Raw genomic sequence first — 17,955 nt, forward strand, 5'->3', positions numbered from 1 at the left:
TTTTTTTTTTTTTTTTTTTCTCTCCATTTGTTTGGTAACTCTTCCTCCATCCCTTTATTTTGAGCCTATGTATATACTTGAACATGAAATGGGTTTCCTGGATATAGCACACTGATGGGGTTTTGCTTTCGATCCATTTGCCTTTTTATTGGGACATTTAGCCCATTTACATTTAAGGCTAATATTGTTATGTGTGAATTTGATGCTGCCATTTTGATGCTAGCTGGTTGTTTTGCCAATTTGTTGACACAGTTTATCCATTTTGTTGATGCTTTTTATCATTTGGTACATTTTTGGAGTGACTGGTACTGGTTGTTCCTTTCCGTGTTATGTGCTTCTTTCAGGAGCTCTTGTAAGGCAGGCCTGGTGGTGACGAATCTCTCAGCAATTGCTTGTTCATAAAGGATTTTATTTCTTCATTGCTTATGAAGGTTAGTTTGGCTGGATATGAAATTCTAGGTTCAAAGTTCTTTTCTTTAAGGATGTTGAATATTGGCCCCCACTGTCTTCTGGCTTGTAGGGTTACTGCCAAGTGATCCACTGTGAGTATGATGGGCTTCCCTTTGTCGGTAACCCGACCTTTCTCTCTGGCTGCCCTTGGCACTTTTTCCTTCATTTCAGCCCTGGTGAATCTGATGATTATGTGCTTTGGGGTTGCTCTTCTTGAGGAATATCTTTGTGGAGTTCTCTGTATTTACTGGACTTGAATATTGGCCTGCCTTGCTAGTTTGGGGAATTTCTCCTGGATAATGTCCTGAAGTGTGTTTTCCAGCTTGGATTCATTCTCTCCATCACGTGGCGTTCTCTGTATTTCCTGGACTTGAATATTGGCCTGCCTTGCTAGGTTGGGGAAATTCTCCTTCATATCCTGAAGAGTGTTTTCTATCTTGGATTCATTCTCTCCATTACATTCAGGTACAGCTATCAAACATAGATTAGGTCTTTTCACATAATCCCATGTTTCTTGGAGACTTTGTTCATTTCTTTTCACTCTTTTTTCTCTAATCTTGCTTTCTCATTTTATTTCATTGAGTTGATCTTCAATCTCTGATATCCTTTCTTCTGCTTGGTCAATTCGGCTATTGAAACTTGTGTGTGCTTCGCAAAGTTCTCATGTTGTGTTTTTCAGCTATATCAATTCATTTATATTCCTTTCTAAGCTGTTTATTCTCATTACCATTTCATCAAACCCCTTTTCAAGAGTCTTAGTTTCTTAACATTGGGGAAGAACATGTTCTTTTAGCTCAGAGAAGTTTGTTAGAAGTTTGTTCACCTTCTGAGGACTGTTTCTGTCAATTCATCAGACTCATTCTCCATCCAGCTTTGTTCCTTTGCTGGTGATGAGTTGTGATCCCTTGGAGGAGGAGAGGCATTCTGCTTTTGGGTGTTTTCATCCCTTTTCCACTGGTTTCTTCCCATCTTTGTGGATTTATATACCTGTGGTCTTTGTAGTTCTTGACTTTCAGACGGGGTCCCTGAGTGGACGTCCTTGTTGTTGATGATGAAGTTATTTCTTTCTGTTTTTTAGTTTTCCTTCTAGCAGTCAGGCCCCTCTGCTGTAGGACTGCTGGAGGTCCACTCCAGACCCAGCTGGCCTGGGGGTCACGTGCTGCAGATGCAGAACAGTAAGGGTTGCTACCAGTTTCTTTTTCTGTTATCTTCGTCCCAGAAGGATACCCACCAGATGTCAGCCTGAGCTCTCCTTTATGAGTTGACTCTTTGTATATATGGTGGTTGGGGAGCTGCTTGAGGAGTCAGTCTGTCCCATATGGGAGCTCAAGTGCTGAGCTGTGAGCTCCATTGTTCTGTTCAGAGCTGCTCGGCAGGCACACTTAAGTCTGCTGCAGCAGAACTCATAACCACCTTTTCCTCCAGGTGCTCTGTCCTGGGAAGGTGGGGCTTTATTTATACATTCCTGACATGCTGCTGCCTTTTTTCAGAGCTGCCCTGCCTAGCAAGGAGGTAGCCTAGTCACAGTCTGCCTGCAGAGGTGTTGCTGAGCTGTCATGGGCTCTGCCCAGCTTCTATGTGAACTTCCTTGTGGTTTTGTTTATAGAGGTATAGTTAGAACTGCCTCAGTAATGGCGGACTGTGTCGGTAATGGCGGACTGCCTCAGTAATGGCGGACTGCCTCGGTAATGGCAGACTGCCTTGGTAGTGGCCCACTGCCTTGGTAATGGCAGATGCCCTTCCCCTAACAGAGCTGGAATGTCCCGGGTCCAGCTGCGCTTGCTGCGAAAGTCTCAATTCAGAGTGATTCAGATTGCTGGTCTTTGTGGGGGTGGGACACATCAAGCCAGATCACCTGGCCCCCTGTTTCAGCCCCCTTTTTTTCCGTTGAATGGGCAGCTCTGTCTCTCAGGTGTTCCAGGTGCCAGTTGAAACAGCCGCCCAGATTTGTGTGAGTTTTTGTGTGGAGACCCACTGTGCTAGCTGAAACAGCCATGCTGAAAACTCGTGTCACTTTTCAGCCCAGGAATCTCCTGGTCTATGGGCAATAATAACTCATTTGGAAATGCAGTGTTCACTCACCCTCTGTGTTGTTCTCACTGGGAACTGCACTCCAGAGCTGTTCCTATTCGGCCATCTCGGGTCTGCTTCCAAACTATATCCAAACCTCACCACTTTTTAAGATGTTCTTGCTATCAGTGACCTCAATTTTGTCTGATTTATGGATTCTTCTTCATCTCTATTTTGAGCCCTTGCTTGGATCATTATCCCGTTTAATGTCTCTTGCTTTTTGAAGTAGATGACTCACAGAAAGAGCCATTCTGAAGGAAATACAGAAAGTACCATTTTCTATGCTGGGATAGTTACAATCCACCAGTCTGACACTGTGGCCCCAGGACTGCTTGGCTGCTCTGCTGTCCCTGTGCTTAGCTTCCTCCTCTTCCCTGCAGGCTTCCCTCTGGGATCCACGGTGCAGTCTGAAACCAAGGGCATCTGGATGTGGTGTGTGCCCCACCCCTTCAAGCCAAATCACACCCTGGTCCTTCTGGACACTGAGGGTCTGGGCGATGTGGAAAAGGTAAGGAAAATAGTCACAGACACATTCTTTTCTTTCTGGATATTCTCCTAAACTCTTTATGAACCTTGTAGTTTAACTGCTGTGATCTGTTTCTGAAACCTAGGAATCCAACTATAGTGAGTGAGACAAAGTTTGGCCTGTTCGAATGAGACTTTTCTATAAGATTAGATATCATGGTATTGTTGCAGGAAATCAGGAAACTGGATGAGGTGACAGGAAGATTTATTTAAGGTGTACACCAGCTCAGTGGATTCACATGCAAAGGACTGAGCCCTGGACAAACAAAGTGAGGGCTTTTTATGTATCTTGGGGTGCAAAAAGAAGCCAGTTTACAGAAGCGAGAAAAAAAGCAGTTAATCAATACAGTGACAGGCTTACTCGTGACTCTTGGTATGTGGGCCCAGTGGCCTTGAGTCCAGGCTGGTGCAGACCAGTCCTGCAGGGCTCTACATTAACCTCCTTCTTTGATGTTTGCAGCTCTATCCTGTTTGGGCATTTCTCATGGCCTTCACTGTGTTATTTAGATACAAAACAGGCAAGCAATACATGGGAAACAGATATCTATAAATTCTTAGGTTTACTTATACTACAAGGGCAAGGATTAGGGAGAAAATTTATGTTTTCCTCCAGGCAGTGAGGGAGTGTTGGGAAAGTTCTCAGAGCACATTCTCTTTAGCTCTGGCTTCTGAGATACTTTATCAAGGTTCCTCCCAGAGCCTGAGCCAGTTGACTGTCTCTAATCCAACACAGAGGGCCTATCTCTGTCCTTTGTATGATTTTATTTTCTTTCTTTAATTTCTGCCTCAGTATATTAGGTAAAACATTCTTTTATTTCTTGGCCCTGTGGTGAATGATTTGATTCAATTTGATAAAAACTTGTTAAGCAGCTCAGCTCCAGGCTGCTGGGCTGAGTAGCATAGATATTGGTGAAGAAAGTAAAGGCACTCAGTGTCATAGAGGAGACCAGATAATATGCACTCAGATTTAATGTTGTGTGACTGGGAAAGAAGCAAGTTGTCGAGATGGAGGAGTTTGAACTGCAATGCAATCCCAGCCCTCTGTCAATTCCACAAGGAGCTCTGTAGCTGGAATGGCTTCTTTGAGTTTTCCTCTTTTGGAACAAGGGTGTCAGGCCTCCATCCTTCATACTGATTACTCATTGGAAGTCTCCCCTGTAAGGCTTTCCCATTAAGAGAGCTGACACCTGTGATTCAGGCAGCACATCACAGCTTTCACCATGTGCAGTTGCTTTTAAGAGTGCCCTGATGGGAAAGAGGAGAAGTATTGACCCAATCCCAGGTGATGAGGAAGGGCATCTCATCTACTTTCTGAGCTACCACGTGAAGGATGAATTTGAGGGTAGAAATTAAGAGAGTTAGGTTTATATATTTTATATGGTGAAGCTAATCAACTACCCACATAGTATTCCAGAAGGCTTTGAGACAATTCCAACTGTACTGGTTCTATGAAAGTATGTGTTTTTCCCACAGCAAACATTTTAAGATGAATATTTGGTATTTAGCTTCCTATTAATATATAAAATGAACAATTTATATATTTTTTTGTCTTAGTTTGAAACTTATTTGAAAATAGTTTCTAAATTTCTCTAGTCTTTGTGTCCAAACAGAAGTTAGAAATTCTGTTTATTTTTCAGCTTTAGTGAGGTAAAATTGACAAATAAAATTATATATACTTAATGTATGCAGCTTGATGTTTTAATATGTGTATACATTGTGAAATGATCACCACAATTAAGCCAAAAATATAGCCATCACCTCACATGGGTACGGTTTTTGTTTTTTCCATTCTCTTTTTTTTGGAGGTGGGGGTGAGAACACTTAAGATATATCCGCTTAGCAAAATTCCAGGTTACAATTAATATAATATTGTTAATTATAGTCACTCTGCTATACAGTAGATCTCCAGAGTATACCTTGCATAACTGAATTTTTGTACTCTTTAACCAACATCTCTGCATTTCTTCCACCTCCAGGCCCTGGCAATCACACTGTTCTACTCTGATTCATGATTTGTGCATCTTTTTACATACCTGCTTTTCATTTGTAGGTTTTTTGCTAAGAAATGTATATTCAGGTCTTTGCTCATTTTCAATGAGGTCATTTATTTTTTGTTATTGAGTTGGCATGAGTTCTTTATATATTTTTGCTACTAACCCTTTATCAAATTTACTGTTTACAAATATTTTCCTCCCATTCTGTAGGTAGCATTTTCACTAAGTTGATTATTTCCTTTGCTGTGCTGAAACCTTTTAGTTCGATGAAATCCTGCTTGCCTAATTTTGCTTTTTTTCCCTGTGCTTTTGATGTCATATCCAAAAACATCATTCCCCAAACCAATGCCAAGAAGCTTTTTCTCTATATTTTCTTGGTAGATTTATGGTTTTCTATCTTTTCCCAACTACTATCTAACTAAAACTTTGTATATTTGACCAGCATCTCCCAGCCTTCTCTTTCCTCTCCCCACTATTCCCTGGTAACCGCCATTCAACTTTCTACTACTATAAGCTCAATTTTTCAGATTCCACATATAAGTGAGGTCATGTCGTATTTGTCTTTCAGTGTCTGGCGTATTTCACTTAGCTTAATGTCCTCCAAGTTCATCCAAGTTATTGCAAATGATGGGCTTTCCTTCTTTTTAAAGACTAAATCATTTTATGTTTACATGACACATTTAAAAAAATTCATTCACGTGTTGATGGAAACTTAAGTTGACTCCATGCCTTGGCTATTGTGAGTAACACTGCAATAAATATGGAAGTGTAGATGTCTCAACATCCTCATTTCATTTTCCTTGGATAGATACACAGTATTGGGGTTTCTGGATCCAGTTTTTGGTTTTACATTTAAGTCACTAATCCATTTTCAGTTGTTTTTATATATGATGTAAAATGGGATCAAATTTCACTCTTCTGCATGCATGTAGATATCCAGTGCTCCCAGTACCATTTGTTGAAGAGACAGTCTTTTCCCATTGTGTGTCCTTGGTACCCTTATCAAAGATCAACTGACTATTAATGCAGAGTTTTATTTCTGAGTTCTCCATTGGTCTGTACACCTGTTTTTATCCAAGCACCATACTATTTTGGTTACTGTAGCTTTGCAATATGTTTTGAAATCAGGAAGTGTGATACCTTTTCAGTATTGCTTTGATTATTCAGGATATTTTGTGGTTCCATGTTAATTTTAGGATCGTTTTTTATATTTCTTAAAGAATGTCACTGGGGCCTGGACATGGTGGTTTATGCCTGTAATCCTAGTGCCTTGGGAATTTGAGGCAGGCAGATCACTTGAGGCCAGAAGTTCAAGACCAACTTGGGCAACATAATGAAACCCTATTTCTATAAACAAATAAATAAATAATATATCATTGTAATTTTTATAATTATTATAAAGCCACATATCAGTGATATACTTCTGTCTAAATAGTTTATTGTTTGTCATGAGTTCCACATCCAAGAAGAATTCTGATTACTTTTTAAAAACCAGGGTTTGGAAGAAATAAGGAAATGAATAGTGTTTTCTACCTCTAGACTCCCATAGAATCTTCTGGAACCATGTAAAAATTTCTACATCTCAGTTTTTACATTTGCTCTAAGAACCTGCTATATACACTGTTTGGAGTAGAAATAACTTCTGGGTTATTCTATAATTTAGAACACTATAATTTATATAAAGAAATTAACCTTGTCCTGCCCTTCATCAACTGTGTACCTGAGCTCACTATCCAATCTTGACTACTTATCCTTTGTTCAGTCAAACTCTATTCTTATTGCAAAGACCCCTGCAGTCTATAATTTCTAGTTTTGTTTCTCTGAGTCTTTCTACATGCAGAATCACTTTCATTTCTTCAAATCCACATTCTACCAGTTCATAATCAGCTCATGACTTCCAGGAAACTTTCATGTCACACACACTTTTTCCAACTTTAATTGCACGAATCTTCCTTGATAGACATATTTTAAAATTTAATATTATAGCTGTAAATTCCACCCATATACATTACTAAGATGTAATCTTTTTATAAATATTGTTATTTTTATTGAATTTATTGTTTTGAATGTTTGTCATTGCTTTGAAACAGCCATCTTGAGAGTAAAAGTGTGATTATTAAATTTGTTTTTCTAAACATAGGAACAGTGGGAAACGTTTGCAGTGCTTATAAATATTTGTTGAATTTAATTAGATATAATTACAATCCCAGCTATGTCTACTATGGTAAATTTTGTATGGCTCATGGCCCACAAATATGTGTAGACTGAAGAAGTGCTGCTATCCATCATGAATACCCAAGTTAGAAGCAGATGCAGTACTAGTTTTTCTATACGTACAATTTCATGCAATTGGGGAAAAAGAAAACCCTATAAAGATTAGAACCCTTTTACATATAAAGAAATTGTGATGAGAATACATATTGTAATTATCAAAGCTATTATTTGCATTTATGTCTGTTCTATTTGTACAGCATGAACGTTAGCTGAAATCATAAAAGAAAGACTCATAAACTAAATGTCTCCATGAATTTCTAAAGACTGCACTCCTAAGTCCTTTACTCTAATGTGCTTTTTAGGGTGACCCTAAGAATGACTCCTGGATTTTTGCCCTGGCTGTTCTCCTGTGCAGCACTTTTGTGTATAATAGCATGAGCACCATCAATCACCAGGCCCTGGAGCAGCTGCAGTATCCTTCCAGGAAATGAACCACCATGTTTTGCTTGACTTTATGGGAATAAAGATCAAGTCATTTCCTCCTTTCCTTTCATTTAGTTACCATTGGTACAGCATAGGAGGTACAGAAGAAAAGAAAGTGTTTATAACATTTTTATAAAGGAAATGTGGTAATTGTGGACAGGGGGTTTCTTTTCCTTAACCAAGTCCTAGTTATGTGACAGAGCTCACAGAACTAATTAAGTCGAAGTCATCCCCAAGTTCAGATAAAGCAGAAAATTCCACAGAGTTTGTGAGTTTCTTTCCAGACTTTATTTGGACTGTACGGGATTTCACCCTGGAGCTAAAGTTGAACGGTTACCCTATCACAGAAGATCAGTACCTGGAGAATGCCTTAAAGCTGATTCAAGGTATCAGTGCATGATCTGGGTTGTGGGTGGTCCAGTTGGGTATGGGGTCTGCTAAACATTGTCAATCATCTCTAGGGTTGCCTTTGTGTTTTAGATTGAGGTCTGTAAAAATGGGCAGTGAGGGGTATGTTGAAAAGCTCTTGGGACTAGAGCTGAGTTTAGTTAAGAAAAGTAGAGCCTAAAGTAGAGAGAAATTATTCAAGACAAATGTGTTCTTTATATAATTTGTTCTTTAGCATTCAAATTATAAATGGTCCATAGTGGGTGCTAAGACTTTCTAAAGAACAGATACTTGTGATCCTTATTTTGCCCACTGCTTTTGTGTGTTTAGGAAAACAATTGACTAGATGATTGTTAGCCATGAAATTACAATGAAATGCCTGCAAATAAAAATGTATGTGTATGTTAGTTCATTTTACAATGCTGTAAAGGAATACTTGAGACTGGGTGTTTTTAAAGCAAAGATGTTCATTTGGCTTACAGTTCTGCAGGCTGTACAAGCATGGCACCAGGATCTGCTTCTGGTCAGGACCTCAGGAAGCTTTTACACATGGTGGAAGGAGAAAGGGTTCCAGGAATGTCACATGGCAAGAGAGGGAGCAAGAGAGAGAGAGAGACAGACAGACAGACAGAGAGAGAGATTAGGTCTCAGACTCTTCTCTCTCTCTCTTTTTTTCTTACCAGTTGTATTTTATGTTCAGAGACTATATGTACAAGTTATTACCTGAGTAAATTGCATGTTGTGGAGTATGGTGTATAGATCATTTCATCACACAAGTAATGAGCAGAGAACCTGATAGGTAGTTTTTCAATCCTCACCCTTTTCCTACCCTCTACCCTCACATTGTCCCCAATGTCTATTGTTCCTCTCTTTGTGACCATGTACAATCAATGTTTAGCTCACACTTTATAAGTGAGAACATGCTGTGTTTGGTTTTCTGTTTCTGTATTAATTCTCTGAGAAGAATTCCCTCCAGCTTCATCTATGTTGAAGTGAAGGACATGATTTCATTCATTTTTTATGGCTATGTAGTATTACATGTTGTATATGTACCAAATTACCTTCATCCAGTCCACCATTGATGGACATTTAGGTTGATTTCATGTATTTGCTATTGTGAATAGTGCTGCTGTGAACCTACATGTGCATGTGTCTTTACGGTAGAATGATTTCTGTTCCTTAGCGTATACACCCAATAATGGGATTGCTTTGTCAAATGTTAGTTCTGTTTTAAGTTCTTTGAAAAATTGCCAACTTGCTTTCCACAGTGGCTTAAATAATTTACATTCTCACCAGCAGTGTATAAGTATTCCCTTTTCCCTGCAACCTTGCCAGCAACTGTTATTTTTTTAACTTCTTAGGAATAGCTATTCAGATTTTTGTGAGATGATATCTCATTGTGGTTTTGACCTGCATCTTTCTAATGATTAGTGATGTTCAGCATTTTTTTTGTACGTTTGTGGGGTACATGTATGTCTTCTTTGGTAAAGTATCTGTTTATGTCCTTTGCCCACTTTTTAATGGGATTGTTCATTTTTTGCTTGGTAAGTCATTTAAGATCCTTACAAATTCTGGATATTAGATCTTTGACAGATGTATACTTTACAAATATTATCTTCCATTCTGTGGCTTGTCTGTTTACTCTGTGGTAGTTCTTTTGCTGTGCAGAAGCTCTTTAGTTTAATCACATTCCATTTGTCAATTGTTGTTTTTGTTGCAATTCCTCTTGGTCATCTTCATTGTAAAATCTTTGTAGGGCCTATGTCCAGAATTTCCGAAATGGTATTTAAGGATTTCTATAGTTTTAGGTTGTATATTTAAGGCTTTAATATGTCTTGACTTAATTTTTGGATATGGTATAAGATAGGGATCCAGTTTCACTTTTCTGCATATGGCTAAGCCATTTATCCCAGCACCATTTGTTGAACAGGGGATTCCTTTCCTCAATGCTTGCTTGTGGTAGACTTTGTCAAAGATCAGATAGTTGTAATTGTGTGGCTTTATTTCTGGGTTCTCTCACCTGTTCCGTTGGTTACTGTGTCTATTTTTGTACTAGTACCACAGTGTTTTGCTTACTGTAGTCTTGTAACCAAAGCAGTATAATTTGAAGTCTTCTGAATTTTCTTATCAAAGTTATAGCAATGTTACAAGTTTGATGTGCAAAGAAGTATTGAACATTTGTGTTAAAGGAGTTCTATAAATGTAGAAGACCATAAAGATACAACAAACTCTGTCAAAAATATCTTTAGGTCTCATATACCAAGACTGTTTTCACTATATTCTCTGTTTTTCTTATCCCTAAGGTGGGAATCCCAAAGCCCAAATGTCCAATTTGCCCAGGGAATGCATCAGGCATTTCTTTCCAAGACGGAAGTGTTTTGTCTTTGACCGGCCAACAAATGACAAAGACCTTCTAGCCAATATTGAGAAGGTGTCCGAAAAGCAACTGGATCCTAAATTCCTGGAGCAAACAAACATTTTCTGTTCTTACATCTTCACACATGCAAGGACCAAGACCCTCAAAGAGGGAATCATGATCACAGGGAATCGTGAGTCTCCTTTTTACATTTTAGTGGGGCCTAATGTGTTGAATATGTTGCATAATGTGTTTTTCAGCATTTTTGTTTGACTCTATATAGTACTATGTGTATACAGGTATTCATACTTCATGAAGAAACATGTATTTTATCTGACTTATTGCAATTTACCCTCTCTGACATTGCAAATCTTGTTACTGATATCTGTGGATTCCAGATATCTAAAATATACCTCCACCTATAATGAAATAACTAACTGGGTATAAAACAGATATATACTTTTTTTTTCTTTGGGGAAGTCCTATGTGTTTTGTATTCTTTGCAAAGAGAATACAAAAGATATTTTGGAAGTTTAAAAAAGTCTGGGAATAAATATTAGCCCATATGTCCATGAAAATCCATTGGTAGCTTCAGAATTAGGAGTAAATGTAATAAGATTTACCCTGCCTTATCATTTACCTGTGTAAAAATCTTCCTTATAATTTTCTAAATGAGAAATTATATTTCCAATGTCCTCTAGTATGTTAGATGAAAGTAGATATTCAAATTTTTTATCACTGCGGTCTGAAGAACTATAATAATGAAAAGCCAATAAGAAACTGAAAGTGATAATAGCAGAAGCAGGTAGGAGTGTGTGTGTATGTATGTGGGGTAAGAGATGGGACATGTGCATGTGTGTGTGTGTGTGTGTGTATGTGTGTGCGTGCATGCGTGCTTAGAGTCCTGGATCCCATTGAGCTTCAACTCCATATTTATTATCTGAATTTCCTGGTTTATTCAGGGCTAGGGATTTTGGTGCTGACCTATGTAGACACCATCAACAGTGGAGCAGTGCCTTGTCTGGAGAATGCAGTGACAACTCTGGCCCAGCGGGAGAACTCAGCTGCTGTGCAGAGGGCAGCCGACCACTACAGCCGGCAGATGGCCCAGCGGGTGAGGTTCCCCACAGACACACTCCAGGAGCTGCTGGATGTGCACACGGCCTGTGAGAGGGAAGCCATTGCAGTCTTCATGGAGCACTCCTTCAAGGATGAAAACCAGGAATTCCAGAAGATGCTTGTGGTAATCTATCTCAGTCATTGCTGTTCATGAACCTTCCCTTTGAAGAATGTTGCTTATAGTTGCCTTTATTGATCTCAAAGCTCATCTCTTACTGAGAAATAGCTTACCTTGGATTCTCATGAAGAATAGGGTTTCAAAAGACTACGTATCCCTCTTTTATCTCTTCAAGACTCGGGCACTTACCCTAAAAACTTTCTGATAACTGAGGTAAAATCAGTACAAACTCCTAAGATCCTCCTTAAGTGAACACTTCTAAGGATTCTAAAGCTGCCCTAAACACCCGCAAGTTACCCTGAGTGGTGCACTTTTTCTGAACACAGTCTACCTTTCCCAGGAACCAACACGTATCTTACCAGACCCTCATTCTAGGGCGTTGTTCAAATTATAGTTCTCCTTATTATATCATTGTACCACTAATGACAAGGAGCACAAAATGCTACAGCTGTAAAAAACCAGAGATTATAGAATTCAGTCCCATCATGTCACAGATGAGAAACCTGAGAAAAACCCATAAACTTACCAAGAGTTTTCACAGTGGTGAATATTTCAAGTTTTGTGTTTCTGATTTAGTCCACAATTACTCCACTAGAATGTTTTTCTCATGTAGACCTCAGTTAGATTGCCATCTCTACAAGATTTTGTAGAATTTCGTTTCCTCTTTTTATTTTTCCTGGTGACATCTCCCTACATTTCCCTTGCAGAAAATCATAGTGAATAAGAAGGGGGATTTCTTGCTGCAGAATGAAGAGTCATCTGTTCAATACTGCCAGGCCAAACTCAATGAGCTCTCAAAGGCCCTAATGGAAAGTATTTCAGCAGGAAGTTTCTCTGTTCCTGGAGGGTACAAGCTCTACATGGAAACAAAGGAAAAGATTGAACAGGACTATTGGCAAGTGCCCAGGAAAGGAGTAAAGGTGAGGAATAAGGAGAGCATGGGAAGCTGATAGGATGGAGTAAATGGAATCTTCAGCACTAGCCATAATGAGAGAGCAGTGGGATAGCATAACATCTTAGTTTTTGATGTCCACTCTTTATCATTTATTAGAATAGAAATGTTTATTCCCATAAAATATATATTAAAAAAAAACGAAATGTTTATTCCCAAAGAAAGAATAACACTCTTAGAAATCTGGGAGAGATAGAACAAAAATTATTCGTGTGGAAAGGGCTGGCTATTTACAAGGTTAAATCAGAGTCTGTGCTCCAATCTGATCAAAATAAGAGAGTGAAATAGACAATTGCATACACGGTAATAACACTTATAGACCTATGAAAATGGGATACATAGGTGGCTGTAATAAACGTAATAGTAGTAATAATACCATTAACTTATATTCATCTGTTGAAAGAAATAGACAATTACATAGAGAGCAATAACACTTATGGACCTATGAAAATGGGATGCATAGGTGGTGGTAATAAGCATAGTATTAGTAATAATACAATTAACTTATATTCAACGGTTGTAACCTCAGGCATACTGTTAAACTATTTTCTTAGACCTTTTAATGTAATCTTCCAAATGACTTTAAGAAGCATCCTTAATTTGGAAATTTTATAGGTTGGAACTTAGTGCCCAAAGACAATTAAATAACTTGCCTAAAGTTCCAGTTAGCGAGTAACAGGAAAAAGTAACAGCACATATCAGCAGCATTTCACACTGGAAGGCAAATATATAAAAGCATTAGAGATTGTGGGATTGTAGAACTGTACCTAGTTATGAGTGGCTGTAACCAAGAACAGCTACAGGGAGGTAGCACTGGAAGAGGACCCGGAGGGAGACAGGAAGCAGGAGATGAGGAGGGCCTCTGGTCACGCTAAGGAGCTTGCACACTTTATAGCTTGCACACTGCAGAATTTGAAACATAAAAAATTATATGGACATATTTATGTAACATTAATCTTCAGAACCTAGATTTTCAAGAACTTAGTCTTTTAAAGAAATCTAAGTTTTTGACTTTTTCTTTGTTCCATAGGCAAGAGAGATCTTCCAGATATTTTTGCAGTCTCAGGCGGCAATAGAGAAATCCATCCTGCAGGCAGATAAAGCCCTTACTGATCGGGAAAAGGCAGTAGCAGGTATGGGGCAGGTCTCAGCTTATAGCAAGATGGGTAGATTCCTGCAATGCCTTCTGACAGATCCACCAAGAAGACTTTCCCAAAATAAAGAGTTTTTTCTTCTGTGGAACATACACTCTGCTTAATCTTCCAAGGTAGCTGTGGTTATGGTTGTACATCAGCCAGCCAGGCAGGGCCTTTCCCATCACATTCTGAAATGTGTTCTTGATAATGTGAACCAGAGTGAATTCTGTGATTTCCTGTCCCCCCCAACTTTCAAAGTTGGTTTGATCTCTGAGCTCAGAAGGGTAGAGATGAGTCTTCATCTATTATTTTCTTCTCTTTCTAAAACCTTCATGGGGTAGTGGAGAAGGCCAAGAAGGAAGCAGCTGAGAAGGAACAGGAGCTTTTAAAACAGAAATTACAGGAGCAGCAGCAACAGATGGAGGCTCAAGAGAAGACTCTTAAGGAAAATATAGCCCAACTGAAAGAGAAGCTGGAGAAGGAAAGAGAACACATACTGAGAGAGCAGAATATGATGTTGGACCATAAACTGGAGGTAAGTCTGTCCATGGCCTCAGCAGGCCAGATGGTCATTGCCCAGGTACCTCAGGAAGGGCTGGTGAAGGTTACAGCAGGATCGTGCAAGGAAGCGCATCACCATTTGCTTCTTGGGAGTTATTAAAAGTCCTGATGAATCCTTTAAAATTTTTTAAAGATGGCTTTGATTTCTGCTCTATACTTAGATCCTGAAGAATGCAGGTTGACTATGGCCCCTACAAGTCCTTGGAGAATGTAAATAGGGTTCAAGTTGCCATTTTGGGAGATTTTTAAAATAATCTCAGGAGTCCTACTTAAACAGATAGTCCACTCATGTGTATTCGATATGAACAGAAACTGGTTTGCTTTATCGGTAACACATATTATCAGCTCTACTACCCCCCAAACACCCTGAGGTAGATCCATTCTGATACACAACTCTCTCAAATTTCTAGACTTAAATAGACACAGAAGGAACAATCTCTAAACATGCTGCAGTTGTTTCCCTGTATAGATAACTTGCCCATGTTAGCACACAGTGTAGGGGAAATTCTTGCATTGTCCATCTGAAAGTTCCCTCATAAGAGATTTTAGATCAGCTTATAAATTCCTGTTATTTTTGATATGGGTGACCATGCCACCCAAGTAAGACTAAATTTATGCAATCAGACCAATGATTACCTCTCAAATGGCACTTTTGGGGCAGGAATATATAGCATTTGTCCTCATACCTGTGTTAGGACCATAACAAAATCATAATAGTAGATGAGTATTAATAAAGTTGTAAACTATGGTTCCTCACAATGTCTAGGTCCAAATTCCTCTCTGATAGTTGAGAAATTGTTTTTAGGAGTAAAATTAAGACTGTTCAACAAAATTTTTAAATACAAAATGCAATTCCTAAAAGAATAGGGATTTTAAAAATTTTACTTTCCTCCTTACATATTTTTAGGCCCAAAAGAATTTGCTTGAAGAAGGATTTAAGAAGAAATCTGAGGAGATGAATGCAGAGATAAATCAATTAAAAAATAAGATTGATACTACAAAAAGTGATAATAGACCCTGGATTGCACAAGCCTTGGACAGACTTGGCAATGCGATAGTTTCTTCAGTATTCGCTGAGGATGGTAAATTATTTAATCAGATTGTCAAAGGTGTAAGTTCACTATTTAAAAAGAATTCTAAATAAAATATTGTAGATTGTGGATACATACTTTGACATATTTTTGGTCTGTATGTTTTCCATTTTCATTCAGCAACATTTTAAATATAAAAAGTACTTACTGAAGGATATTATTGCCTGGCCCACGTGAGATAGAATGGATGCATGCACACTTTGAATAACCATGTTCACTTTTAGGAAATATAAATTTGCAAAACCATTTACAAATAGTGGGTCCACTAAGGCATTGCTTTTAATGGCAAAATATTGGAAAATATGTGAATGTTCTTCATGTAAGATTGGTAATATAAATTTTAGTTTGTACAAATACTGGGATATTATATAACCAGTATAAAAATTGTCAGTGGAGTTCTATTTTGACTACTACAGAATAGTCTCGAAGATACATTATAAAGTGAAAAAGGAAGCAAGATGCAAAGCAGTGTGGGTTATCTTATCACCAAGGTAAAATGCAATTATTACATGCAAACATGCAAATATACACATAAAATATCTCTAGAAGGATTACTGAAAATCTACTATTATTGGCTCCTTCTGGGACAAATCAGATGGAATTAGGGACTGAAGGGACACATACTTTTCATTGTGTATTCTATCTTTTGAATTTTGTAAGGCAAGCTTATTTTTCAATAATATTTTACCTGTACAACATTATCTTGTAAAATAAGAAAATTTAAAAAATAAATGCATTTATTATTTTATTTTATTTTTCCATAAGTTATTGGGGTTCAGGTGGTATTTGGCTACATAAGTTTCTTAGTGGTGATTTGTGAGATATTGGTATACCCATTATCTGAGAAGCATACACTGCACCGTATTTGTAGTCTTTTATCCATTGCCCTCCTCTCACTCTTTCCCCTAAGTCCCCAAAGTCCATTATATCATTCTTATGCCTTTGCATCTTCATAGCTTAGCTCCCACATATCAGTGAGAACATGCAATGTTTGGTTTTCCATTCCTAAATTACTTCACTTAAAATAACAATCCTATCACAAAGTGGGCTAAGGATATGAATAGACAGTTCTCAAAAGAAGATATACAAATAACCAACAATCATATGAAATAATGCTCAATATCACTAAAAATCAGGGAAATGCAAATCAAAACCTTACTCTTGCAAGAATAAGGCCATAATCAAAAAATCAAAAACAGTAGATGTTGGTGTGGATGTGGTGATCAGGGAACACTTCTACGCTGCTGGTGGGAACGTAAACTATTACAGCCACTATGGAAAACAGTTTGGAGATTCCTTAAAGAACAAAAAGCAGAACTACCATTTAATCCAGCAATCCCACTACTGGATATCTACCCAGAGGAAAAGAAGTCATTATTCGAAAAATATACTTGCACATGGATGTTTATAGCAGCACAATTCACAATTGCAAAATCGTGGAGCCAACCCAAATGCCCATCAATCAATAAGTAAAGAAACTGTGGTATATGTATACAATGGAATATTACTCAGCCATAAAAAGGAATGAACTAACAGCATTTGCAGTGACCTGGATGAGATTAGAGACTATTATTCTAAGTGAAGAAAGCTTATTTTATCTATTAAGAAATGAAAAAGAAAATGTAAGGTAGAATATTAATAGTGATAATAATTAAAGGAATATGAATTTGGCTGTCAGATAATGAAATTGCTCATTGATTCTAGGAATTACATCATCCAGCTCAATGAGGAGTCTCAGATCTGAGTACTAGAGTGCAGAAAATACATCCTATGCTTTCTTTCATTTTGGCCTTATTTTTCAATCCCTTAAATTTGTTTTGAGACAAATGCATGCACTTTTCTGTGATCTTTAAAATCTCAACAAGAGTAGCTTCTACTGCCTATCTCTGAATTAAAGTTATAAGGTGTTAGAAGCACAAATTACCAAACATTAAGATTAAGCACTGGTGAGAGGGATTATGCCATCCTTGTACATTCAATGGTGGTATCTTTGTGGTAGGCTCAGATAAAAAGGACAATGTGCCTTTCCAGAACTCAACACTCTGATAGGGGATGATAGACCCAGACACATAGAGGCCTGATGTTGGCCCTTAATCATTAGAATCTAAGTAGATTCAGTTATAGTAAACAGTGGCAGACCGCTAGGCCTGACCAGGGAGAATTCTGAAGTTGGTCAGTAGGATGGGGCATCCATAGGGTCAAATGAAATTGAGAGAAAACAAGTGAAATCAGTGCTGTTTAACAAGAGGTTAAGAGGTAGCCCTCATAACAAATCACATCCATAGCCTTGACCTGAGCTAATTTCAGACCCTGAACTTATCAGCTGCAGTGGAGGGCAGGACCACAGGAAAAGAATACTGCAATTCCAGGATATGAATAAATGGTAATTTTTCCCCAGTTCTACTCCTAGGAAATCTCTGTGGCCATTTATTAGCTACGTGTGTACTAGGGAAATAAGAATGCCTAAAATGTTTAAGGACTCTTGGAATCCAAATTACT

At 38.2% G+C, this 17,955-nt stretch overlaps 1 protein-coding gene across 1 annotated transcript in view; it reads left to right on the plus strand.

Moving 5' to 3' along the window:
* LOC108282425 (guanylate-binding protein 6-like) overlaps nucleotides 1-16,204 on the plus strand; it is a 24,902-nt gene extending 8,698 nt beyond the window's left edge. The window contains exons 3-11 of the mRNA XM_017498357.2: nucleotides 2,901-3,028; nucleotides 7,616-7,725; nucleotides 7,926-8,122; nucleotides 10,427-10,672; nucleotides 11,442-11,722; nucleotides 12,424-12,636; nucleotides 13,699-13,801; nucleotides 14,146-14,339; nucleotides 15,273-16,204. Of these exons, the coding sequence (XP_017353846.1) occupies nucleotides 2,901-3,028; nucleotides 7,616-7,725; nucleotides 7,926-8,122; nucleotides 10,427-10,672; nucleotides 11,442-11,722; nucleotides 12,424-12,636; nucleotides 13,699-13,801; nucleotides 14,146-14,339; nucleotides 15,273-15,509 (1,709 nt within the window). The 3' untranslated portion in view covers nucleotides 15,510-16,204. The remainder of the gene's footprint in view (nucleotides 1-2,900; nucleotides 3,029-7,615; nucleotides 7,726-7,925; nucleotides 8,123-10,426; nucleotides 10,673-11,441; nucleotides 11,723-12,423; nucleotides 12,637-13,698; nucleotides 13,802-14,145; nucleotides 14,340-15,272) is intronic.
* Nucleotides 16,205-17,955: the final 1,751 nt, after the last annotated feature.

The sequence above is a fragment of the Cebus imitator genome, unplaced genomic scaffold, assembly GCF_001604975.1.
Source record: "Cebus imitator isolate Cc_AM_T3 unplaced genomic scaffold, Cebus_imitator-1.0 Scaffold240, whole genome shotgun sequence".
Classification (NCBI taxonomy): Eukaryota; Metazoa; Chordata; class Mammalia; order Primates; family Cebidae; genus Cebus; species Cebus imitator.